Here is a 20,642-nt window from a genome sequence, read left to right as displayed (position 1 = left end):
GTCTGTAAAATGGTACAGTCATTGTGGAAAATAGTTGATGCTTCCAAAATGTTAAACACAGAATTACTATATAATCTAGCAATTTCTCCCCTTAGGTAAATACTCCTAAGAATTAAAGCAGTAACTTAAGCAGATATATGCATACCAGTGTTCATGTAACAATAGTCACAATACTCAATGGCAGAAAAAAACCTAAGTGTCCATCAAAGATAAGTATATAAGAAGAATGTGATATATACACACAATTGAATATTATTCATCCATAAAAGTGAATGAAATGCTAACATGCATTATAATATGGTTCCAAGGACAGAGGAGCCTGGTGGGCTCTATAGTCCATGGGGTCACAAAGAGTCAAACACAACTTAGTGACTGAGCATGCACAATATGGTTAAACTTGGAAAACATTATACTAAGCAGAATAAGTCAGAGATGAAAAAAATGTATTACATAACTGCATTTTATATGAGTTACCTAGAATAGGCAAATTCATACACATACACAGGGCTTCCCAGGTGGCGCTACTGGTAAGAAAAAAAAACCCTTCTGCCAATGCAGGAGACACCAGAGATGTGGTTCAGTCCCTGGGTTGGGAAGATCTCTTGAAGGAGGACATGGCAACCCACTCCAGTATTCTTGCCTGGAAAATCCTATGGACAGAGAAGCCTGGCAGGCTGCAGTCCAGGAGGCTACAGAGAGTCGGACATGAGTGAGCACACACGTGATATACACATCAAAAGTCAAGTGGTCATTAACAGAGGCTGTGGGAGGGGAATGAAAAGTTGTTTAATGGGTACAGAGTTTCTGTTTAGGATAATTAAAAAGTTTTAGAAATGAATAGCAGAATGGTTACACAACATTCTAAAAATGTACTTAATGCCTCTAAAACATACTCTAAAAATGGCTAAAATGGTAAATTTTGTTATTTATATATTACCACATAAGAAAGTCAATTGACCATACTAAGTTCTCTCTCCTAGTCCATTTATCCTTTTGTCTCTTCTTATGCCATGTTGTTTTGATTACTGTAGCTTTAGTCTTAATATCAGGACCAACTTCAATATTTATCACATAATTTACCCACATATTTGCCACTTGTGTTTTTTTCCTACCTTCACATGATTCAATATGCTCTCTTTATCATTTCCTTTTAGCTTGAGGGATTATTTTATTATTTTCAATCTGTATTCAGTATTTCTAGGTTTTATAGGGCTAAATTGCTAACAATGAATTTTCTTAGTTTTTAAAAAAATATTGGAGAATATCTTTATTTTATCTATTTTTGATGAGTAGTTTTTCTAGATAGAGAATTCTTGGTACCAACTTTTTTTTTTTTTTTTAGGACTTTAAATATGTCATTTCACTACATTCTGGCATCCATTGTTTCTGTAAGCCTTTAGTTGTATTTTCCTTTGGCTGTGTATGAATCATTTTTCTCTTGCTGCTTTTAAGATTTCATCTTTGTCCTTCTCAGGTTTGATTGTGCTGTGTTGAGGTCTGAATCACTTTGTGTGTATCCTGCTTGGATTCATTATGCTTTATGGAACTGGAGATAAGTGTTTTACATGGAATCTGAAAGTTTGAGCCAATATTTCTTCAAATCTTTTTCTCCTTTCTGTGTCTTTTCTCTCTTTGTGGTTCATTCCTATTGCACATATGTTGGCCCATGGTATATTTGACATTTTTCTCTCAGGTCTCTGAGGCTCTTCACTTTTGTTCATTTTTTTCTGGTTATTTGGATTGGATAAGTCATATTGGTGTATCTTTAAGTTCTGTTTGTTGCTTTATATCAAGTTTACTGATTCTTGTGTTAATATTATTTGTTCTGCTGGGTATTAGTTGCAGCATATAGGATCTTCAATCTTTTGCAGCACATGGGATCATTAGTTGTGACATGCAAGCTCTCAGTTGTGGCATGTGGGATTTAGTCCCCTGACCAAGAATCAAACCCAGGCCCCCTGCATTGGAAGCATGGAGTCTTACCCACTGGAGGACCATGGAAGTTTTTTTTCTTCTTTTTCTTCTGATTTTTTTTCTTCTTTTATTTCAAATCTGCCATTGAGCCCTCTTTAGAGAACTTTCCATTTCAGTTATAGCTCAGTTGTTCATCTGGGTTTTGGTGTTTTTATACATTCTGTTTCTCTATTGAAATTCCCTTCTTATTGAAACATAATTATCATATCTTCCTTTAATTTTTAGAATGTATTTATAATAGTTGCTTTGGCCCTCACAGGGAGACATTATTATGTTCTTATTATAAATGAGGAAAGGTGCAGAGCATCCAACTGAAATTTGGCTGTAATCATACAGTTACCAAAGTCCCAAAGCTGGGATATAGTCCCAACTGATAGATGTAGTCACAATATTATATTTTCCTTCCTTAAAAGAGAGTATGCAGACAAATAACATTCTTTGCTATTTTGATTAATGAGTGTATGACCATTTTCTTAGAATCCTACTTTCAGCACATAAAAGTGGGTTTAAGTCATTTCATGCCCAGGATTTCCAAATAATTATTCTTAGAGTGGTATTGAACTATGTAAACTTCAGGTCTTTGAACATTCTCATTTAAATATCAAACAAGCACTATTCATTTATACTGTGAAGTCAGACAAGATTGTTGTTAGAGATTGTCATAGAAAGTAATCAAATTTAAATATCTGAAAGAGCCTAGGTGTGTATGTAACGTGTGTGGTTGTATATATTGCCAAGGAAATTTTCATGCAATGCAAATCATTTTCTACATTCTTTGACATGGGACTGAAATATCTCTGTTTCGATCATCCCACAAAACCCTAAGACAGTGTTTCGCTATCTTATAAAGTAGTCTGAAGGTCAGTTATGATTGTTCTAACTCTGAAATCTTTTGTGTTCCTGAGAGCATGCAGAGTTTTAGATGTAATCACTAATATGCTCTAAAAATATTATGTTGCCATGGATTACCAGTTTCTCTGAGAGTACTGTAGATGAGACAGTTCATGAGTTTTTGAAGTTCCACTGAGAAAAATTGGATTTAGAGCCCTAAATTAAATTCACTGAAAGTTCAGATATGCTGTCAGTATTAAACCAACCAAAGCAACTGTATTAAAATATGGCAGGTCTTTGAATTAAAAAATATAAGGTGCTATTTGGAAATAATTCTCTTTTTGTGTGTCATTTTGAGATTGTTAATACTCTTGTCTTATATCTAAATCGGCATACAGACATTTGGAATTTTAACATAACAATGTGGAAAGTGATAGTGAAAGTCACTCAGTTGTGTCTGACTCTTTACAGTCCATGGAATTCTCCAGGCCAGAATATTGGAGTGAGTAGATGTTCCTCTCTCCAGGGGATCTTCCCAACCCAGGAATCAAATAGGGGTCTCCTGCATTGCAGGCATATTCTTTACCAGCTGAGCTACCAGGGAAGCCCAACATAACAATGAACTGCCCCCCCCGCCCCCAAAAAAAGATAAAAGAGGAAGAATGAGAATATATCTAGGTTGAATATTTTTCCTCAAAAATATGACATCAATATTATTTACTGTAGGTCTGGAGACATTGTCTTTACAGAACCTATGTATAAGATATGGAATTTTACACATTTCAAATTCAGTGGTCTTGATATACTTTCTTAAAATGTTATTATTCATCTATAGCATGGCTTTAAAGTGGAGTGTATGAGTACCAATGAATTAGTAATAGCTCTTTGAGAGTCTGGTGTGTAGGATGACTTAACATTGCTACTCTATCCTTCTAACTGTACTCAGTCCCCCAAGATTTGGTATGGTCCGTGTCAGCAGGTCCCCTTGCTCCATGAGTTTCAGTTGGCTTCAGCTACAAGTAGGAACCTTCCAATCATCTGGAAGAGTACTGGGAGAAAGGGAAGTCAGAATATGTAATCCCTAGCCCCCTGACTCAATGTAGGGGTGGCCTTGAGCTGGCACTGCCCTTCAGCGAGTGGTCAAATGATGTTCTTCTCACATCCCTCTGTGTCCTGAGAGCTGTGCCCCTTTGAGCTAGGTGTAAGAGTAGGACAAGCTGACATAGCAGGCTTGAATGCTTATCTTCAGAAAGATTTGCTTACAAAGTTGGCCATTGGTGGCCATCTGGGAACTTGGATTTTTCTTAGCATTTCCCGCCATCCTCAGAATTGTTGAGTGGCTCACTGTCCCTTAAATTTTGCATAAATGACATGGTTTTTGCTTAACACCTGCTTTCCTTCTGGGAATCTGAAATTATGGTATGTGGGAGATAGAGTCTGCCTATCATGAATGGTTTCCAGTATGAACTCTGGGCGTTGAGTTTCTAATCAACTTCCCTGGTTGGCAACATTTCATGTGTGTGTTCATGTCTTGCTGGGGGAATTAAACACATCCTGTGTGATAGGAAGCTTGTGCTTGGCTTCCCCCAGACTTCCCCTTGTGCCTTCACCCTATGTCAATTGTACTCTGAATGCTTCCTCTGTAATAAATCTTACCCAAGGGTGACTTATGATGAGTGAATGAGTTAGTGAATCACTGAACCTGGGGTTGGTCTTGGCCCATGACATAAAGAGTGAAAGAGCTTTGCTCTTACTTCCCAGAGTACTGCTCCATGCCTTTAAATTTCTTTACCCTTTGCCCACCCTTTTGAAAATAGTTTTAGATCTTTATTAAATCATGTGAGTGCACTCTTGTCTTCTGAAACATTGACTATCACCTAGTGACTATAGATATTTCATATAAAAATATTGACAATTATTTGATTCATGATTTTGTTTTTTCAATAGAAAAAGTGATGGTTTTAAAAATAAGTTAACAGTAACCTGTGCCTTTGTTATCTTCTTTAATGAGAAAATCTGATTAGATTATGCTTCCGGGTTATGTATCTTAAACCAGAAAGGGATAAATAAACTGGTGGTTGATTGCCCTTGAAATATAGCTAGATATTGTTTTTCTCCTTCACCTTTATATATTTTGGAGAAAAATGTAGACATACTCTTCAAAATAGAGAGACTAAGAAAAAATACACAGTGATAAGAAACAATATATTTATGTACTATAAAGATATCACTAAAATCATGAGATGAATGCTGTTACATTCCTAATGGAAGCAATCATATAATCGCTAACAATCACAGCATTTTAAAATTGAAGTATAGTTGTTACAATGTTGTGTTAGTTTCAGGTGTACAACAAAATGATTCCATTATATATATGTGTGGGTGTTTATTATTTTTCAGATTTTTCCCATTATAGATTATTACAAGATACTGAATATAGTTCCCTGTGCTAAAAAATAGGTCCTTGTTATCTGTTTTGTATATAGTAGTATGTATCTTTTAATCCCAAACTCATAATTTATCCCTTAATGCCCCACTGCCCCCTGCTCTCCCCTTTGGTAACCATAAGCTATTTTCTATGTTGCAATCCTAGCATTTTTAACAGGTGTTAAAAGTAGTCATGGCACCTCTAACAGGTGCTTTGTGTGTTCATGGTAGTACATTTAAATTGTTTCTTGCTAAGTTTAGACTAACATCCTTAGCATCCATAGCTATTTGTATCACTAACTTTTATTCTTTCACACTGTGCTCTGTGGAGCTAGATGAGGCATTGTGCTTAATGGAATGGAAAGCTTTCTCTTAAAAGTCTAAAAATTATATGACAAATTTCAAGCTTCAACATAATTTATGTCAACTTTTAAATTAATTAAGTAGAAAATAAATATGCATCTTTGGATGATTTCTCAAAAAAACTCAAAGAAAGAAGAGTAAGACAAATACTGTATGTTTCCATTTATATGTGGAATCTTAAAAAATGAACAAATAAAGCAGATACAGACTAACAGACACAGAATAAACAAGTGGTTGCCAAAGGAGTAGGGTGGGGGTAAGGGTAAGGGACTGGGTGAAGTAGATGAAGGGGATTAAGTACAAACTTCTTATTACAAAATAAGTCATGGGGATGCAATGTACAACACAGGGGATATAGTTAATAATACTATAATAACTTTGTATGGTACATAATCTAAACAAGCATAAAATCACTATGTTATACATCTGAAATGAATACGTCAATGATACTTCAATAAAAGTAAGAGCTTAATGTAAACTTTTGTGGTTTGTCCCCAACCATATTTATTGTCAGCTCTGTTGACCTACAAATGTGTTTTATCTTTATAGATAGAAAGCTTTGTTTTAGAGAACACATGATGTATGCCCTTTGTTTATTAATGTCATGGTAAACCACATGTCTTCTTGATAAAGTAATCTTGAATCAGTAAGATCGCTTTGCTGGATATCTTACTTCGGTTTACTTGTGCCATTATTGATTGCCTTTGCTAATACATGCTCTCTTCATTGTAATTTAGCTCCATCCCAGCAACCTCCACCCAGAGGACAAGTTCAAAGTTCTTCTGCTATCAATCTTTCCTGGAGTCCACCTGATTCTCCAAATGCCCACCAGCTTACTTACAGTTTATTCAGGGACGATTTTGAAATCTACACGGTTGAAGATCAATACCCATACAGTGAGTTTCAAGGTTTGGTGTTGGAAAGATAAAATATTCTGAGAATTGATACATTAGTTAAGTTCCTTGACATTGAGGAGAAATGCTGTTGTTTAGCTATTGTTTCAAGCAGAGAGAGAATCACAGATCTCACTAGTAGTCAAAGAAAGCTAGTGAAAATGAGATGCTTATTATTTGATAAGTCATGAATGCTTATCAAAGCCTCAAAGATGAAAAAAAAAAAATACCCTTTACAGCATTGATGAGGATACGGAGAAGCTAGAACTTACACAAACTGCTGGGCTATCTGTGTGAGTTCGCTGGTATGACTTTTCATGTGGGACAACTTGTTAAAATATATAAGAACCCTTACTCTTTTGTAAACGATTTGACTCGGCAAACCTACTTTAGAAAATTTATTTCAAATGAAATCAAAAGTGGACAGCAAATCACAAAATACTTCCAAAGTATTTTTTATTTGCTATTTGTAGTAGCAAAATATTGGAAAAAGTCAAACACTCAGAAAACTTTCAGTAAATTATGGCACATGGCATGAAAGAATCTGGTACATTATTAAGTAAATTGTACAATATGGTTACCTATAAAATGCTGTCTTAATTTACTTATCAGTGAATACAGAAAATGTCCATGATGTACTGTTTAAGGTATTGGGTTAAGATCTGATAGAAAAAAACTAAATAAACCTTTTAGCCAACCCAATAGGTTAATTCAGTAGTAAAATCAAACATCAATTATACCCTTCAATCTAGAGGCAGAGGCATGTTTTCCAGTAACATATTGTGATCTGTTGATAACCAAAAGATATGAAAAATAACCTATCAATTATACACATTTAATTAAAAACATAAAGTGCAACAAACTGATGTGTAGTTTTCTCTGTGTATAAGGATTGTAGAAAATTTATCAAATATTTCTGTTATAAGCATGTCAAATTTTAAATTCTCAGGTTGAAAAGTGAGCTTCTCTAAAAGGGAAAAGAGAGTGTTAACATAAAAGCAAATAGCTTAAATTTATGCATACATTGCCATTTTCACAGAGGTAGAACCCAGGAACTCTGAAATGAAATTGAGAGGGGAAGGATATGAACAAACCATGAAGATGATCTTTGCACCTGTAACTTGTATGAATTTTAAAGGATCTTGTGGAAATCAAACTATGAGACCCATTATCTTTAAAAAATTATATTCAGATATTTTAGATACTGTTTCCCTAAAAGCAGAATGAAGACTTAGAAATTTTTACATTCATCTAATTCTGTCTTCTCTGATGTTTGCTTCCATTATGTGTACCTATAAGCTATTTTAGGAAACTAGTTTTAAGTAATACTGAAATATTTATTCAAATTCAGGTTTCTATTTCATTCTCTTTATATAAGACTGAACTTTCCAAATTCTTGTTTAATGTGCATAATTATGGAACACTGAAGTTCCATAATCTTCCTCAAAATGATTAGTAAGCTACCTTGTTTTGACATAGATTGGCATTACAACTTTTGCATAGCTTACCTTTTTATTTTATACATATTGCCGTAGGTTACACTTTGCACCCAGTTCGGTATGACTTACATTATTACACCCAGTTCTTTGTGTCATCTCTAAGTGTAGCTTCAGTACTTCAAGTCTTCTTTGAAGTTAATGGAAATTCTGAACTTCACGATGCAGATTGCAAACGGAAATGAACATCTGTCTACATCTGCCATGTTGGCAAAGCATCCTAAAAACCTGCTACTAGGATGTTATTTTCTTCCAAATATCAGCATGATCCAGGTGTCCTGAAACTTACGCTTTTGTGATAGGAGAAGAGAGGGTTATACGCATATTGAAAGTGATTTAGAAGATGACAGTACCACTGGTTGGATTAATTCTACAGCTGTGAATTAGGGTCACTCTGTTTTCCATATATCAATATGTTATAGAACACGGCATGTGAACACCACACTCTGGCTCTTTTACATGATTGCACTAGTATAGAATCTAAGTAACAGTTTTTTGTTTTTTTTTTTACATAATGTGTGCTTATTGACTAATCAGACATTTATATAATCCCATTAAACAAGGTATTATTTCTTAAATCCTTATCTTTCATTAAAAAATGCTGCTTCTGGCATTTCTTGACAATGACTATAATTAATGATGTGAAAATTATCTGCCTGATGGCATTTGAACAGTAAGAACAATTGGCTAATGTTGTCAGAACATTGTATCATTCTAATGATACCCTCATGTTTATTACTCCATTTCCAGTGTGTGGATAGCACGTGTAATATGAAGAGGAAACAGTACTTATAGTCAGTCGGATGAACACAAATCTTTGGGTTAAATAAAGGCATTTGGAATTATAGGTGGAGAATCACTGAACTTTTCAAAGAAAATTAATAGTGTCGTCTTCCAAGCAAGTTTGACCGTTTGGTTGAGACTATTACAGAATTCCTTGTTAGAATAAAACTTTTCCTATCTGGCCTGATGCACTGTGGGATTCTCCAGAATGGTAGTTGCCACACTAAGATCATAACACACTGATATTTTCATCTTTAGAACTTGAATATTATTTGTTGTTAATAATACCTGCTAGTAAAGATGGAATCATTTTAAAGTTTATAAATAAATTTTTTAAAGGAAGTTAAGGTATAGTCAGTGATTTCCCTAAGTAGCATTTCACTGGTTTTTACATCCTCATTAGTTTTCAAGAGTAGAAGAGAAGATGTAGGGGTAAAGTTAGTACGTTGGGAATTGTACATAATCAGCACTTTTAGTATTATTTATCTCCCCTGCAGCACCAGTCAGGGTTGCCCACTGGTATTTTATGTGCCATAGTGGTGAAGGGAGGGCTTCCCAGGTGGTGCTAGTGGTAAAGAACCCACCTGCAAATGCAGGACATGGAAGAGACATGGATTCGTTACCTGGGTCGGGAAGATCCCCTGGAGAAGGGCATGGCAACCCACTTCAGTATTCTTGCCTAGAGAATCCCATGGACAGAGAAGCCTGGTAGGCTACAGTCCATGGGGTTGCAAAACGTCAGACATGACTGAAGCAACTTAGCATGCAGGGGTGAAGAGAACAGCTCTCATAGGACATAGCATGCTTTTGATTGTGCTGAAGTTTTAGGTGGCGATTATTAAATCATTTTTTCCTACTTGAGTTTCAAACTAAAGGTGAACTAGACATAAGAATTCCATCTATAAGATGGAAATAGAAAATAAAAGTCGTCTTCATAACTTCTGTCCTACAGGAAGACAGATTAGAAAAGAAAAAAACAAAAATCAATGAGTTGATTGAATATGCTTTGCTTTTTTTTCTCTCCCCAATTCAAAATCAATTAAATCTTTCTTCCTTCAGGAAACCATGAGTGGGGCGAATAGTCCTTAATTGTTACTCTAGGGAAATGTTTCCACAGGGAAACTAGAGGAAGATTATTTCTGCATGTGACCATTGCTTACATCACTAGGGACATTAACATAGTTTGGATGGAGAGTTTTAGACAACACTGTATCTTAGTGAACTCTAGGATTTCATTTCTACCTTTAATGTCTTTATCCTTTATTATTCTATACTATATCAAGGGATCAGTGTAATAAGTGGAAAGAGAGTTCAGTTACCCATGAGAGAAATCAACCAACCAACCAACCAACCCCAGAAAATACAAGCAGGGGATAAGGTTGAAAACAGAATAGAAGATGGAAATCAAGGGTTTTTATTATAAGGCTTTTTAATATTACTTCCTAGAAAAAAAATAGTTCATATATATGTGAAGACTTGTTCATTCAATTAAATCTTTGCTTACTGCATACCAGCAGTAGTACCAACCACTAGAAATACAAGGCTGGAAAGAATAGCTCACATTATTTAAAAGAGACAGATAAATAAACCAAAATTACAATGTAGTGTATTAAATATTGAACTAGACTTGACTGAAAAGAGCATTAAATCTTTTTAGAATATTTCTAAGTATCTTATAAGTGGAGAATATATAAGTATCTATATAAGCATACTTTAAGTATCTTATAGACTATAGAAGTATCTCATAAGTGGAGGAGGAGTAAAAAGCAACCATGCTGGTAAGGGCAAAGACAGTGATTGAACACCACTGTAAATTTCTGAAAAGCAGGTGACATGAGCTGAATTATGCCGATACTGCTGTAGAGGAAGAATTAGTCTCATGAAAGAAATTGTATATGACAAGGCATGAAGGTGGGTGAAAAAATAGGGTTAATTCAGGAAATTTGCAGAGTTCCATGTAGCTCTAGTACGTGGTGCCACTCACGGGGGTGGGATCCATCAAGATCGTGACCCAGTGCATCTCTAAAGAGAAATTGCTGATGATTTTGTACAGTAGTTTGTCTAAATACCTGATTTTGATTTGAGTGTAAGTTTTTATTATAAATGTAGTATATCCAGTTAAGAAAATATAAAAGAGCAAAAATTAAAGCCTCTCAATTCTAGCATTTTAATGTAAAAACTAATTTTATTTTGGAAAATTTCTGGGAGGGAAAATATGTACTCCAGTTTATTTTTCATAACAAGCCTATGCACTATTACATTTCTTATTTTTTTCTCATGTTGCTGTTTGGTCTTCATCATGTTTGCTTAAAATAACTATATAACATCCTATTAATGTAATAGTAGAATAATATAACTCCTGAAAAAATTCTACTTTAAACATTTCCTATTATAAATAGCAAATGCATCATTTTATAGGCTTCCCAAGGAAATGTTTCCTAGGAATCTGGCTAACAGTCGTGTCTCATAAAACATTTCTTACTGTATACTTGAGCAAGTTATTAAGTTGTTCCCTCTCAGTTTCAAAGCTGTTCTTCATTGCCTGCTTTGTGGTAGTGGAACTGAAACCTATAAACATTTCTCCTTTCCTCGCTGGGATGATGTTGAATTGTATCAGTAGAGGCTGTAGGAAGGTACCCCAAGGAAACTGGAGGTTTCTTTTCATGGTTGTGGTGTGCATTACTCTCAGAAGGTGATGTTCAGCCATACACAGCAGCACCCCTGGGTGGCTTCCCCTGAGGACCCCAAAGGGCAACTTCCCTGCATGCTGGCCTCAGAAGAATGAGTTCTACAAGGTAAACTCAGGAAGATAGCACATGGCAGTTTCAGTAAATTCTGCTGATGCTCACGTGGCACCTTCCCTTACCACTGTAAGATGGTGCCTTTCCAGTGAATTCTCTGGTACAGCCCCTTATCATGAGCAGCTTTCCTTGGGCCTCTGCCAGTAAGTTTTTTTCCAGTAAGTTCTGTGGTGGAGCAGCTCAGTTGCTGGACTTGGATTACTGTAATACTGAATGGTTTGCCTTGGAGATGAACAGAGGTCATTCTGTCATTTTGAGATTGCATCCAAGTACTGCATTTTGGACTCTTTTGTTGACTATGATGGCTACTTCATTTCTTTGAAGGATTCTTGCCCACAGTAGTAGATATAATGGTCATCTGAGTTAAATTCACCCATTCCAGTCCATTGTCGTTCGCTGATTCCTAAAACGTGATGTTCACTCTTACTATCTCCTATTTGACCATTTCAATTTGCCTTGATTCATGGACCTAACATTCCAGGTTCCTATGCAATATTGCTCTTTACAACATCAGACCTTGCTTCCATCACCAGTCACATCCACAACGGGGTATTGTTTTGCTTTGGCTCTGTCTCTTCATTCTTTCTGGAGTCATTTTTCCACTGATCTCTGGTAGCACACTGGGCACCTGTGGACCTGGGGAGTTCATCTTTCAGTGTCCTATCTTTCCCTTTTCAAACTGTTCACGGGGTTCTCAAGGCAAGAATACTGAAGTGGTTTGCCATTTACTTCTCCAGTGGTCCATGGTTTGCCAGACCTCTCCACCATGACCCATCCATCTTAGGTGGCCCTACACAGCATAGCTCATGGTTTCATTGAGTTAGATAAGGCTGTGGTCCATGTGACCAGATTGGTTAGTGTCTGTGATTGTGGTTTTCAGTCTGTCTGCCCTCTGATGAAGAAGGATTAGAGGCTTATGGAAGCTTCCTGATGGCAAGACTGACTGAAGGGGAAACTGGGTCTTGATCTGATGGGTGGGGCCATGCCCAGTAAATCTTTAATCCAGTTTTCTACCACAGGCAGAGTGTCTTCTAAACCACAGAAATTTATTTCCCAGTGTTCTGGAGGCTGGAAGTTCAAGGTCAGGGTGTCAGCATGGTTGGGTTCTAATGAGGGCTCTCTTTGGGTTTGTAGTCTGCCAGCTCCTCCCTGTGTCTTGATGTGGTGAAGGGAACAAGGAATTTTTCCAGAGTTTTCTTTCATAACTAATTCTATTTGTGGACTCCACCCTCATGACCTCATCACTTTTCAAAGGCCCTCCTTCTTAAAGCATGCCCTTGGGTATTCTGTTCCTGCTATCTGAGCTTGGGGAATATACAATATTCAGTCTGTAGAAGTCATTCTTATTCAGTCTTCAATTATTCCCTTTCCCCAACCATCATGACAGTGCTGGGGGGAAGGACAGCTTCCCTCTGGTCCTTTGCATTGGCAGAGACATCAGAGGATGCTGGCTCATATAAGTGGTGATGCTCATGTAACTCTAGTGACATCTGATGCATGAAGCTAGGGAGCACGGCTTCATCCTTCTTTGGCTTGGGTCCTCATAAGTACCTTGCTATCTCATCCTGTGGTCTCCAGCTATCGCTGAGAGCTCACTGGGATTGGTTTCCCACATTCTCCATCCAATCTTTGATCCACCCGAGTCTGGAGGGTCAACTTGTCCCATTCATAGATGGTCAAATCACACACTTGCTGGATCTCAACCCAACATCCTCATCACTCAGGAAACAAAGCAAAATGACACTTTACTCAGTGAACTCTTTTTCTTTAAGCACTTAAACAGTGCCACATCCTCCCTCTAATATAGGTGACCTCTGCATGATGAACCTTTTCCTCTTCCCCCGCACACGAGCAGGAGGGATTAGACATTTGTATGCCTCAGAATCCTGCTGTACACTGTCTGTCCCTTAGGGAATGGAAAGTTCCAGTGCCTGATCATGTCCACTCCCCATAATTTTTTTTTCTTTTGTTAGTACCTCCTTTTTCTACCTCCTTCTCTCTTAAAATCTTTCATATGTGAATTCTCCATTGCTGATAAAATAAAAAGTGTCTCTACAAAATAGCAGATTAAAGCAACAATAGTCATCTATAATTTCAGTTTCCATGGGTTATAAATTCAGGAAACATCCTAGTCAAGATGTTGGGTAGTGACAGACATGGCTTGTGGCAGCAGTTTGCTAGCTCTCAATCTAGTGTATCAATGTCTAATGAACAGTCTGATTAAGTATAAGAAACTTGCATGCATGCGTGCTGAGTCGTGTCTAACTTTTTGTGACCCCATCGACTATAGCCCACTGGCTCCTCTCTTCATGGGATTTCCCAGGCAAGAATGCCAGAGTGGGTTGCCATTTCCTACTCCAATAAGAAATATAGTTATTTCTGTTTCAGAGAACTGCAAGGATGCTATAAAAAGGATACTGTGTCATGTAAAGAACAAAACAAGAGTTTAAGCTTCTAAGAATGCATCATTACAAAAGGCACTTTCCTTACATTATACTACACAATAAAAATAACCAGTGTTTTCTTTATCTCAATTTTTAAAAATATGAACCATATTCTTATTCAAAAGAGTAGATTGTTGTGGTTATGTATTGGTAGTTATGTTACATAATAGAAAAACAATTAGAAATGATTCCCTACCTGTTTGTGGAATATAAATCCTCTGTTTCTTCTTTTCTTCTTTTAATTTCAGATATTCAGTACTTCTTAGACACTGCCCTGGTGCCATATACCTCGTATTCCTATTACATCTTGACCAGCAGCGTGCATGGTTCAACACGAAGCGCAGCTGTCACCTACAGGACAAAACCAGGGGCCCCAGTGGGAAGTCTGAATTTAAGTTATATCAGTCCTGTTAGCTCAGACTCTGTGACACTTACCTGGGCTTCAGCTTCAAACCGTTCTGGTCCAATTGAGAAGTATATTTTGTCCTGTGCCCCTCTGCATGGTGTCCAGCCCTGTTCTCCCTATGAAGGCCCTGAGACCACCACTACCATCTGGAATCTGCTTCCATTCACCGAGTACCGTTTTGCTGTGCAGGCGTGTACTAGTGGGGGCTGTTTACACAGCACCCCTTTGACAGTGATCACAGCCCAGGCAGCTCCCAGAAGGCTGGGTCCACCCAAGGTGCGGAAGATCAGTTCCACAGAGCTTCACGTCGAATGGGCTCCACCGATGGAACCAAATGGTAGGAATTCAAGGCCTAGATTTCCCATTTTGGGGTAGAAGGAGGTGAATCTGGGTATTTGGAATTTTCAGTAAGATTCTGGCAACTGTTTTTGTGTTTATAACTGTGGGATGTTGTAATTGGGAAACAGTTTCTGAAGATATAAGATACTATTTGTCCTGGTTAGTAAAATAAGTGTATTTCTTTAATCTAATAACAAATTCCACTCATTTAAATTGCCCCTAAAAGGCTAATATTATCTTTGCTCTTAATGACATCTGCCATAACACAAATGATGTTTCTAATTTGAAACTCACTTAGGAAATGCATTATATTTGACTGTGTCACAAGTTAGGGCACCCATAAGTAGTAAATTTTCTTTTAAGCAAGAAAAAGATATGAAATAATACAAAAAATATGTATATAGGCTAGCCAACTCCATTAAGTTAATTTTTGTGCTCATATAATTGAACCTTTCGTTATACAGGCCAGCATACATTCATAGATTTTTAATAATTTAATATCATGTACATATTATGGCAAAAGCTTTTTCCTTAGAATTTTTAAGATACTTGATTAAAGTAGATATAAATAAACTGTAATATTCTAATATTTATGTAAATAAGGCTTATATTAGGCAGATAATAAAATTTAAATCCCCAAATTTGAAAATATGCACATTGATCAAATTTCCAAAATCAAATAGCCATTCTTAGTAGAAATTATAATCAATCATCGTGAAAAATACTGAATTTACCTATCATAAGTTATAATTATTTTGTATTTGTGCATTTTCCATTTCTTTTTCATTTTCCATGAAAATGCTTTTTGGTAATATTTCATAGTTTTATGTAGCTATGAGTTTTTGTTTCTTTAGAAGTGCCTATCATCTATATTACCAAGGAAATGGACAGGTAATTGAGTCAGAACAATGAAAACAAAGACTCTTCAAATAATCTAACCTCACACCATCAATAAAATAGGCCATTTGTCTAATACATCATCTTTGTTCACTGTTTCACTTTTCTAGGCATTATTATAAGATATGAACTGTATATGAAAAGACTGAAGTCTAATGGAGAAACAAAGTCAGCAGAAAGTCAAGTTTTTCAGAGCAGTGGCTGGCTCAGTCCTCACCCACTTGCAGAATCAGCCAATGAAAATGCTCTAGAACCTCCAGAAACAACCACAGTCATCAATGGCTTGGAGCCATACACCAAGTACAAGTTTAGAGTCTTAGCTGTGAACATGGCTGGGAGTGTGTTTTCTGCCTGGACCACAGGAAGAACAGGAGAATCAGGTGAACATCAGTGCTTTGAACTCTACTTTGAAAACACCTGAATGAAAATATTTCCTTAAATTAAGTCATCCGTACTAACTACATTGGAAAAGCAAGAGTTAATAAACTTGCATAAGCCAAGGAAATATTGAATACATGGATTGGTTGCATATATAATTCAAAGTCATAAAGTTCTTGCAGTAAGTTTTAGGGAAAATGTAATGTTTTAGCTATTACCTCAAGGGAGAAAACTGACCAAACTATAGTCATAGTCTTTTGGGAACATTTATCAAAAATAGCAATTGGTTTCCAGTACTGAAGTGGGTTGGCCATATGTCCCATCTTGCTCCAAATTCAGTACAATTTATGTTCGATGAAAAAGATAACTGTTGCCAGTTTCATAAATCTGTTTTTTTTTCTTTCTTTTTCTTAAACAAATAGTTTAGGTACTAAATTGGGCCTGAAAATATAATCCAAGACATCAAAATTTGTAATTCACAAGTGTGTTTATAAGCAGTATGGTAAGGAAGGATGGTGAAAGTTTTAATTTTTCTAAGCTATCATTACTAAAGCAAGTGAGATATTTTTAACCCTCCACCTCATTCTTTATATTATAAACACTTCAAATTGCATGGGCCCTTAACAACAACAAAAAATACACTTTTGCTATGCTTTGAAGCTATAGATATCCAAAGAGACCCAAGTGCTGATTTAAATGGGATATGTTAGGATTGTGAAGGGTAAGGGGAACTTCAGGTTTGATGTCCAAGGGAATCATTTCATAAATATAATGTGCATTGTGCTTGAGCATCCCTTAAGTGATTTCCAGCCATCTTGGCCAAATAATAGTGCCATGATAGCACAAGTGATGAGCCATGGCATTCTGGAAGGGGAAAATCAAGGTCAGAAATGAAAAGTAATGGATGAAATAGCAATACTGGACCCTCATAATCGTATGGGTCACTGGCTAATGAAAGTGCAATGAGGTCCTTTGATAATACACCTTTGGTTAGCACATTTAAAATCCATATTAAGATCTCAAGGATGGTAGGTAGAGAATGTATGTATCTACATCCCTGAACATTTCTATCAAGATTTACTGAAAACTTTTCAAATTTCTTCAGGGTTATTTAGAACACTTTCAATGTTCCTCTTTCTAAAGAGTAATATTCTCCAAGAAGTTCAGTGAAATACTTGTATATATAAGAAATCCAGTATGTCACTATGCATTGTTCTAAACTTTGTGGACTGAGACGTATTCTGTTTTGTGCTTTTTCCTTTTCAAGACTTCATACAACTTATGATTTCCTCCCCTATTACCTACTAGTTTTCTTTATGACCACAGGGCAATTCCTATTTTTGTTTTGTAAATGGAAAATATCTTTGTTAGTACTGTGAGGTAGAGAACATGCTTGAAGATATATTTTTTAAGAGAGTATTTTTTTAATATACATACCAGGATATTCTTCGATTTTTAAAATATTATGTAAGGAATGTGATGTTTCTGAAATTATTAATAGGATAAACTTGTGATTTCAGCTTGAAAACCTGTTAATGTGACATTCATTGTTTTGGCTGTTGTTATTGTTGTTAACAGCGCCTGTATTTGTGATGCCCCCTTCAGTCTCCCCACTCTCTCCTCACTCGCTTAATGTGTCCTGGGAGATGCCACCGGACAGTGTTACAAGGGGAAAAGTTGTGGGGTATAACATCAATATGATTTCTGAACAATCTCCTCAATGGCCTCATCCAGTGGTGGTTCCACAGGTATTGTTATTTCCAATTCATGTCCTTCTAGAATTGAATTATGTCTTTGTTTTTATAGTCTTTTTTCTGCATTTGCAGAATTCTGGCAGAATTTTCATCTATACAAGCCTTAAATGGGGAATTTTTTTCTTAATATAATATTATGTATACAAGGGTCTAAATATATCACTTATTTTTTTCTAGTGTAAATGGAAATAATATGGGTATAATTTTGTTTCATGAAATCTGCTTTTTCTACTTAGCATATATCCTCAATTATCTTTCAAGAGGATGTTCAGTAGCTTTGTACTATTGTATTGTTTAGGTATACAATAATGATTCAACCAATGCACAACCAATTGATATGTATATTGTATGAATTCTTTTGGAAATGTAAATAACATTGATAAGAACATTTTATATGTACCTTTGTATATTTCAAGTTCCTAAGAAAAATTTCCGAGGGATGCAGTTTATTTTACAGCTTATAGCAAAGGCTATGAACATTTCAAGGTTTAGGATATGTAGTGACATATTGCTTACTAGTGGGTCATCTCAGGTCAGCAGTAATGAGAATAATGATCATAGGTAACAGTTACTGAGGCTTTACTTTGTACCCATACTAAATCATGATATGTATAACAATCCTGGAAGATGAGAAGCTCTTGTTACTCTCCATGATACGTATGTGGCCAGTGTTCTTTCTATCAGCACAAGGGTCAGTTCAGTCTCTCAGTCATATGCGACTCTTTGCGACCCCATGGACTGTAGCACGCCAGGACTCCGTGTCCATCACCAGTTCCCGGAGTTTACGCAAACTCATGTCCATTGAGTCAGTGATGCCATCCAACCATTTTATCCTCTGTTGTCCCCTTCTCCTCCTGCCTTCAATCTTTCCCAGCATCAGGGTCTTTTCAAATTAGTCATTTCTTTGCATTAGGTGGCCAAAGTATTGGAGTTTCAGCTTCAGCAGCCAGCCTTCCAATGAACACCCAGAACTGATCTCCTTTAGGATGGACTGGTTGGATCTCCTTGCAGTCCAAGGGACTTTCAAGAATCTTCTCCAACATCACAATTCAAAAGCATCAATTCTTCAGTGCTCAGCTTTCTTTATAGTCCAACTCTCACATCCATACATGACTACTGGATAAACCATAGCTTTGACTAGACAGACCTTTGTTGGCAAAGTAATGTCTTTGCTTTTAATATGCTGTCTAGGTTGGTCATAACTTTTCTTCCAAGAAGCAAGCATCTTTTAATTTCATGGCTGCAACCACCATCTGAGTGATTTTGGAGCCTCAAAAAATAGTCCACCACCGTTTCCCCATCTATTTGCCATGAAATGATGGGACTAGATGCCATGATCTTAGTTTTCTGAATCTGGAGCTTTAAGCCAACTCTTTCACTCTCCTGTTTCACTTTCATCAAGAAGCTCTTTAGTTCTTCTTCACTTTCTGCCTTAAGTGTGGTATCATCTGCATATGTGAGTTGTTGATATTTCCCCCCACCATTCTTGATCCAGCTTGTGCTTCATCCAGTCCAGCATTTCTCATGATGTACTCTGCATATAAGTTAAATGAGCTGGGTAACAATATACAGCCTTGACATACTCCTTTCCCAATTTGGAACCAGTCTGTTGTTCTGTGTCCAGTTCTAACTGTTACTTCTTGACCTGCATCCAGATTTCTCAGGAGGCGGGTCAGGTGGTCTGGTATTCCCATCTCTTGAAGAATTTTCCACAGTTTGTTGTTATCTGCACAGTCAAAGGCTTTGACATAGTCAATAAAGCAGAAATAGATGTTTTTCTAGAACTCTCTTCCTTTTTCCATGATCCAGCGAATGTTGGCAATTTGATCTTTGGTTCTTCTACCTTTTCTAAATCCAGCTTGAACATCTGGAAGTTCATGGTTCATGTACTGTGAAGCCTGACTTGTAGAATTTTGAGCATTCGTTGGCATTGCCTTTCTTTGGGATTGGGATGAAAACTGACCTTTTCCAGTCCTGTGGCCACTGTTGAGTTTTTCCAAATTTGCTGGCATATTAAGTACAGCACTTCCACAGCATCATCTTTTAGGATTTGAAATAGCTCAACTCTAATTCCATCACCACCTCAAGCTTTGTAGTGATGCTTCCTAAGGTGCACTTGACTTCACATTCCAGGTTGTCTGGCTCATCAGAACTGTGGATATGGGGTCTGGACACAGCATATTATGCCTTCTGGCTATTACTTGTATTATAATATTCTATTCCAAGAAAGTAAAATTAAAAAAAAAAAACAGTTTATAAAACATGTCCCAGAAATCAACTTGTGTTGATCCCATTTTTACCAATTAGTAGGCTAAGAGTCAGACACGACTGAGCAACTTCACTTTCACTTTTCACTTTCATGCATTGGAGAAGGAAATGGCAACCCACTCCAGTGTTCTTGCCTGGAGAATCCCAGGGACGGTGGATCCTGGTGGGCTGCCATCTATGGGGTTGCACAGAGTCGGACACGACTGAAGCGACTTAGCAGCAGCAGCAGCAGCAGCAGGCATATCTCACATCTCTGTGCTTGAGATTTCACTAATTTGTTAAATGCAAAAACAATTCCTGCTTATCTATAGTTTATATGGAGCTTAAAAAGCTCAACAGATATTAGATATTATTTTTAGTGATTGTTATTAATGGGATAGGACTACATACATTTATAAAATATTCAATAGGGCAGGAAAATATTTTTATATTGAGAAAACGGGTATATAAAAATCTTTAATCATTTTAAAATAATTTTATTTATTTATTTTGATAGTGCTGGGTCTTTGTGGCTGTGCAGGGTTTTCTCTAGCTGCGGCAGTCAGGGGCTACTATCTAGTTGTGGTGCTTGGGCTGCTCATTGCAGTG

The 20,642-nt window shown here is 36.6% G+C and overlaps 1 protein-coding gene across 1 annotated transcript in view; it reads left to right on the top strand.

Annotated features, from left to right (window-relative positions):
• USH2A (usherin) overlaps positions 1-20,642 on the top strand; it is a 935,662-nt gene that overhangs the window by 230,616 nt on the left and 684,404 nt on the right. The window contains exons 16-19 of the mRNA XM_005690572.2: positions 6,333-6,491; positions 14,261-14,755; positions 15,765-16,034; positions 17,611-17,780. Of these exons, the coding sequence (XP_005690629.2) occupies positions 6,333-6,491; positions 14,261-14,755; positions 15,765-16,034; positions 17,611-17,780 (1,094 nt within the window). The remainder of the gene's footprint in view (positions 1-6,332; positions 6,492-14,260; positions 14,756-15,764; positions 16,035-17,610; positions 17,781-20,642) is intronic.

The sequence above is a fragment of the Capra hircus genome, chromosome 16, assembly GCF_001704415.2.
Source record: "Capra hircus breed San Clemente chromosome 16, ASM170441v1, whole genome shotgun sequence".
NCBI lineage: Eukaryota > Metazoa > Chordata > Mammalia > Artiodactyla > Bovidae > Capra > Capra hircus.
The sequence above is the reverse complement of the archived record's forward strand: the minus strand, read 5'-3'. Positions and strand labels throughout refer to the sequence as shown.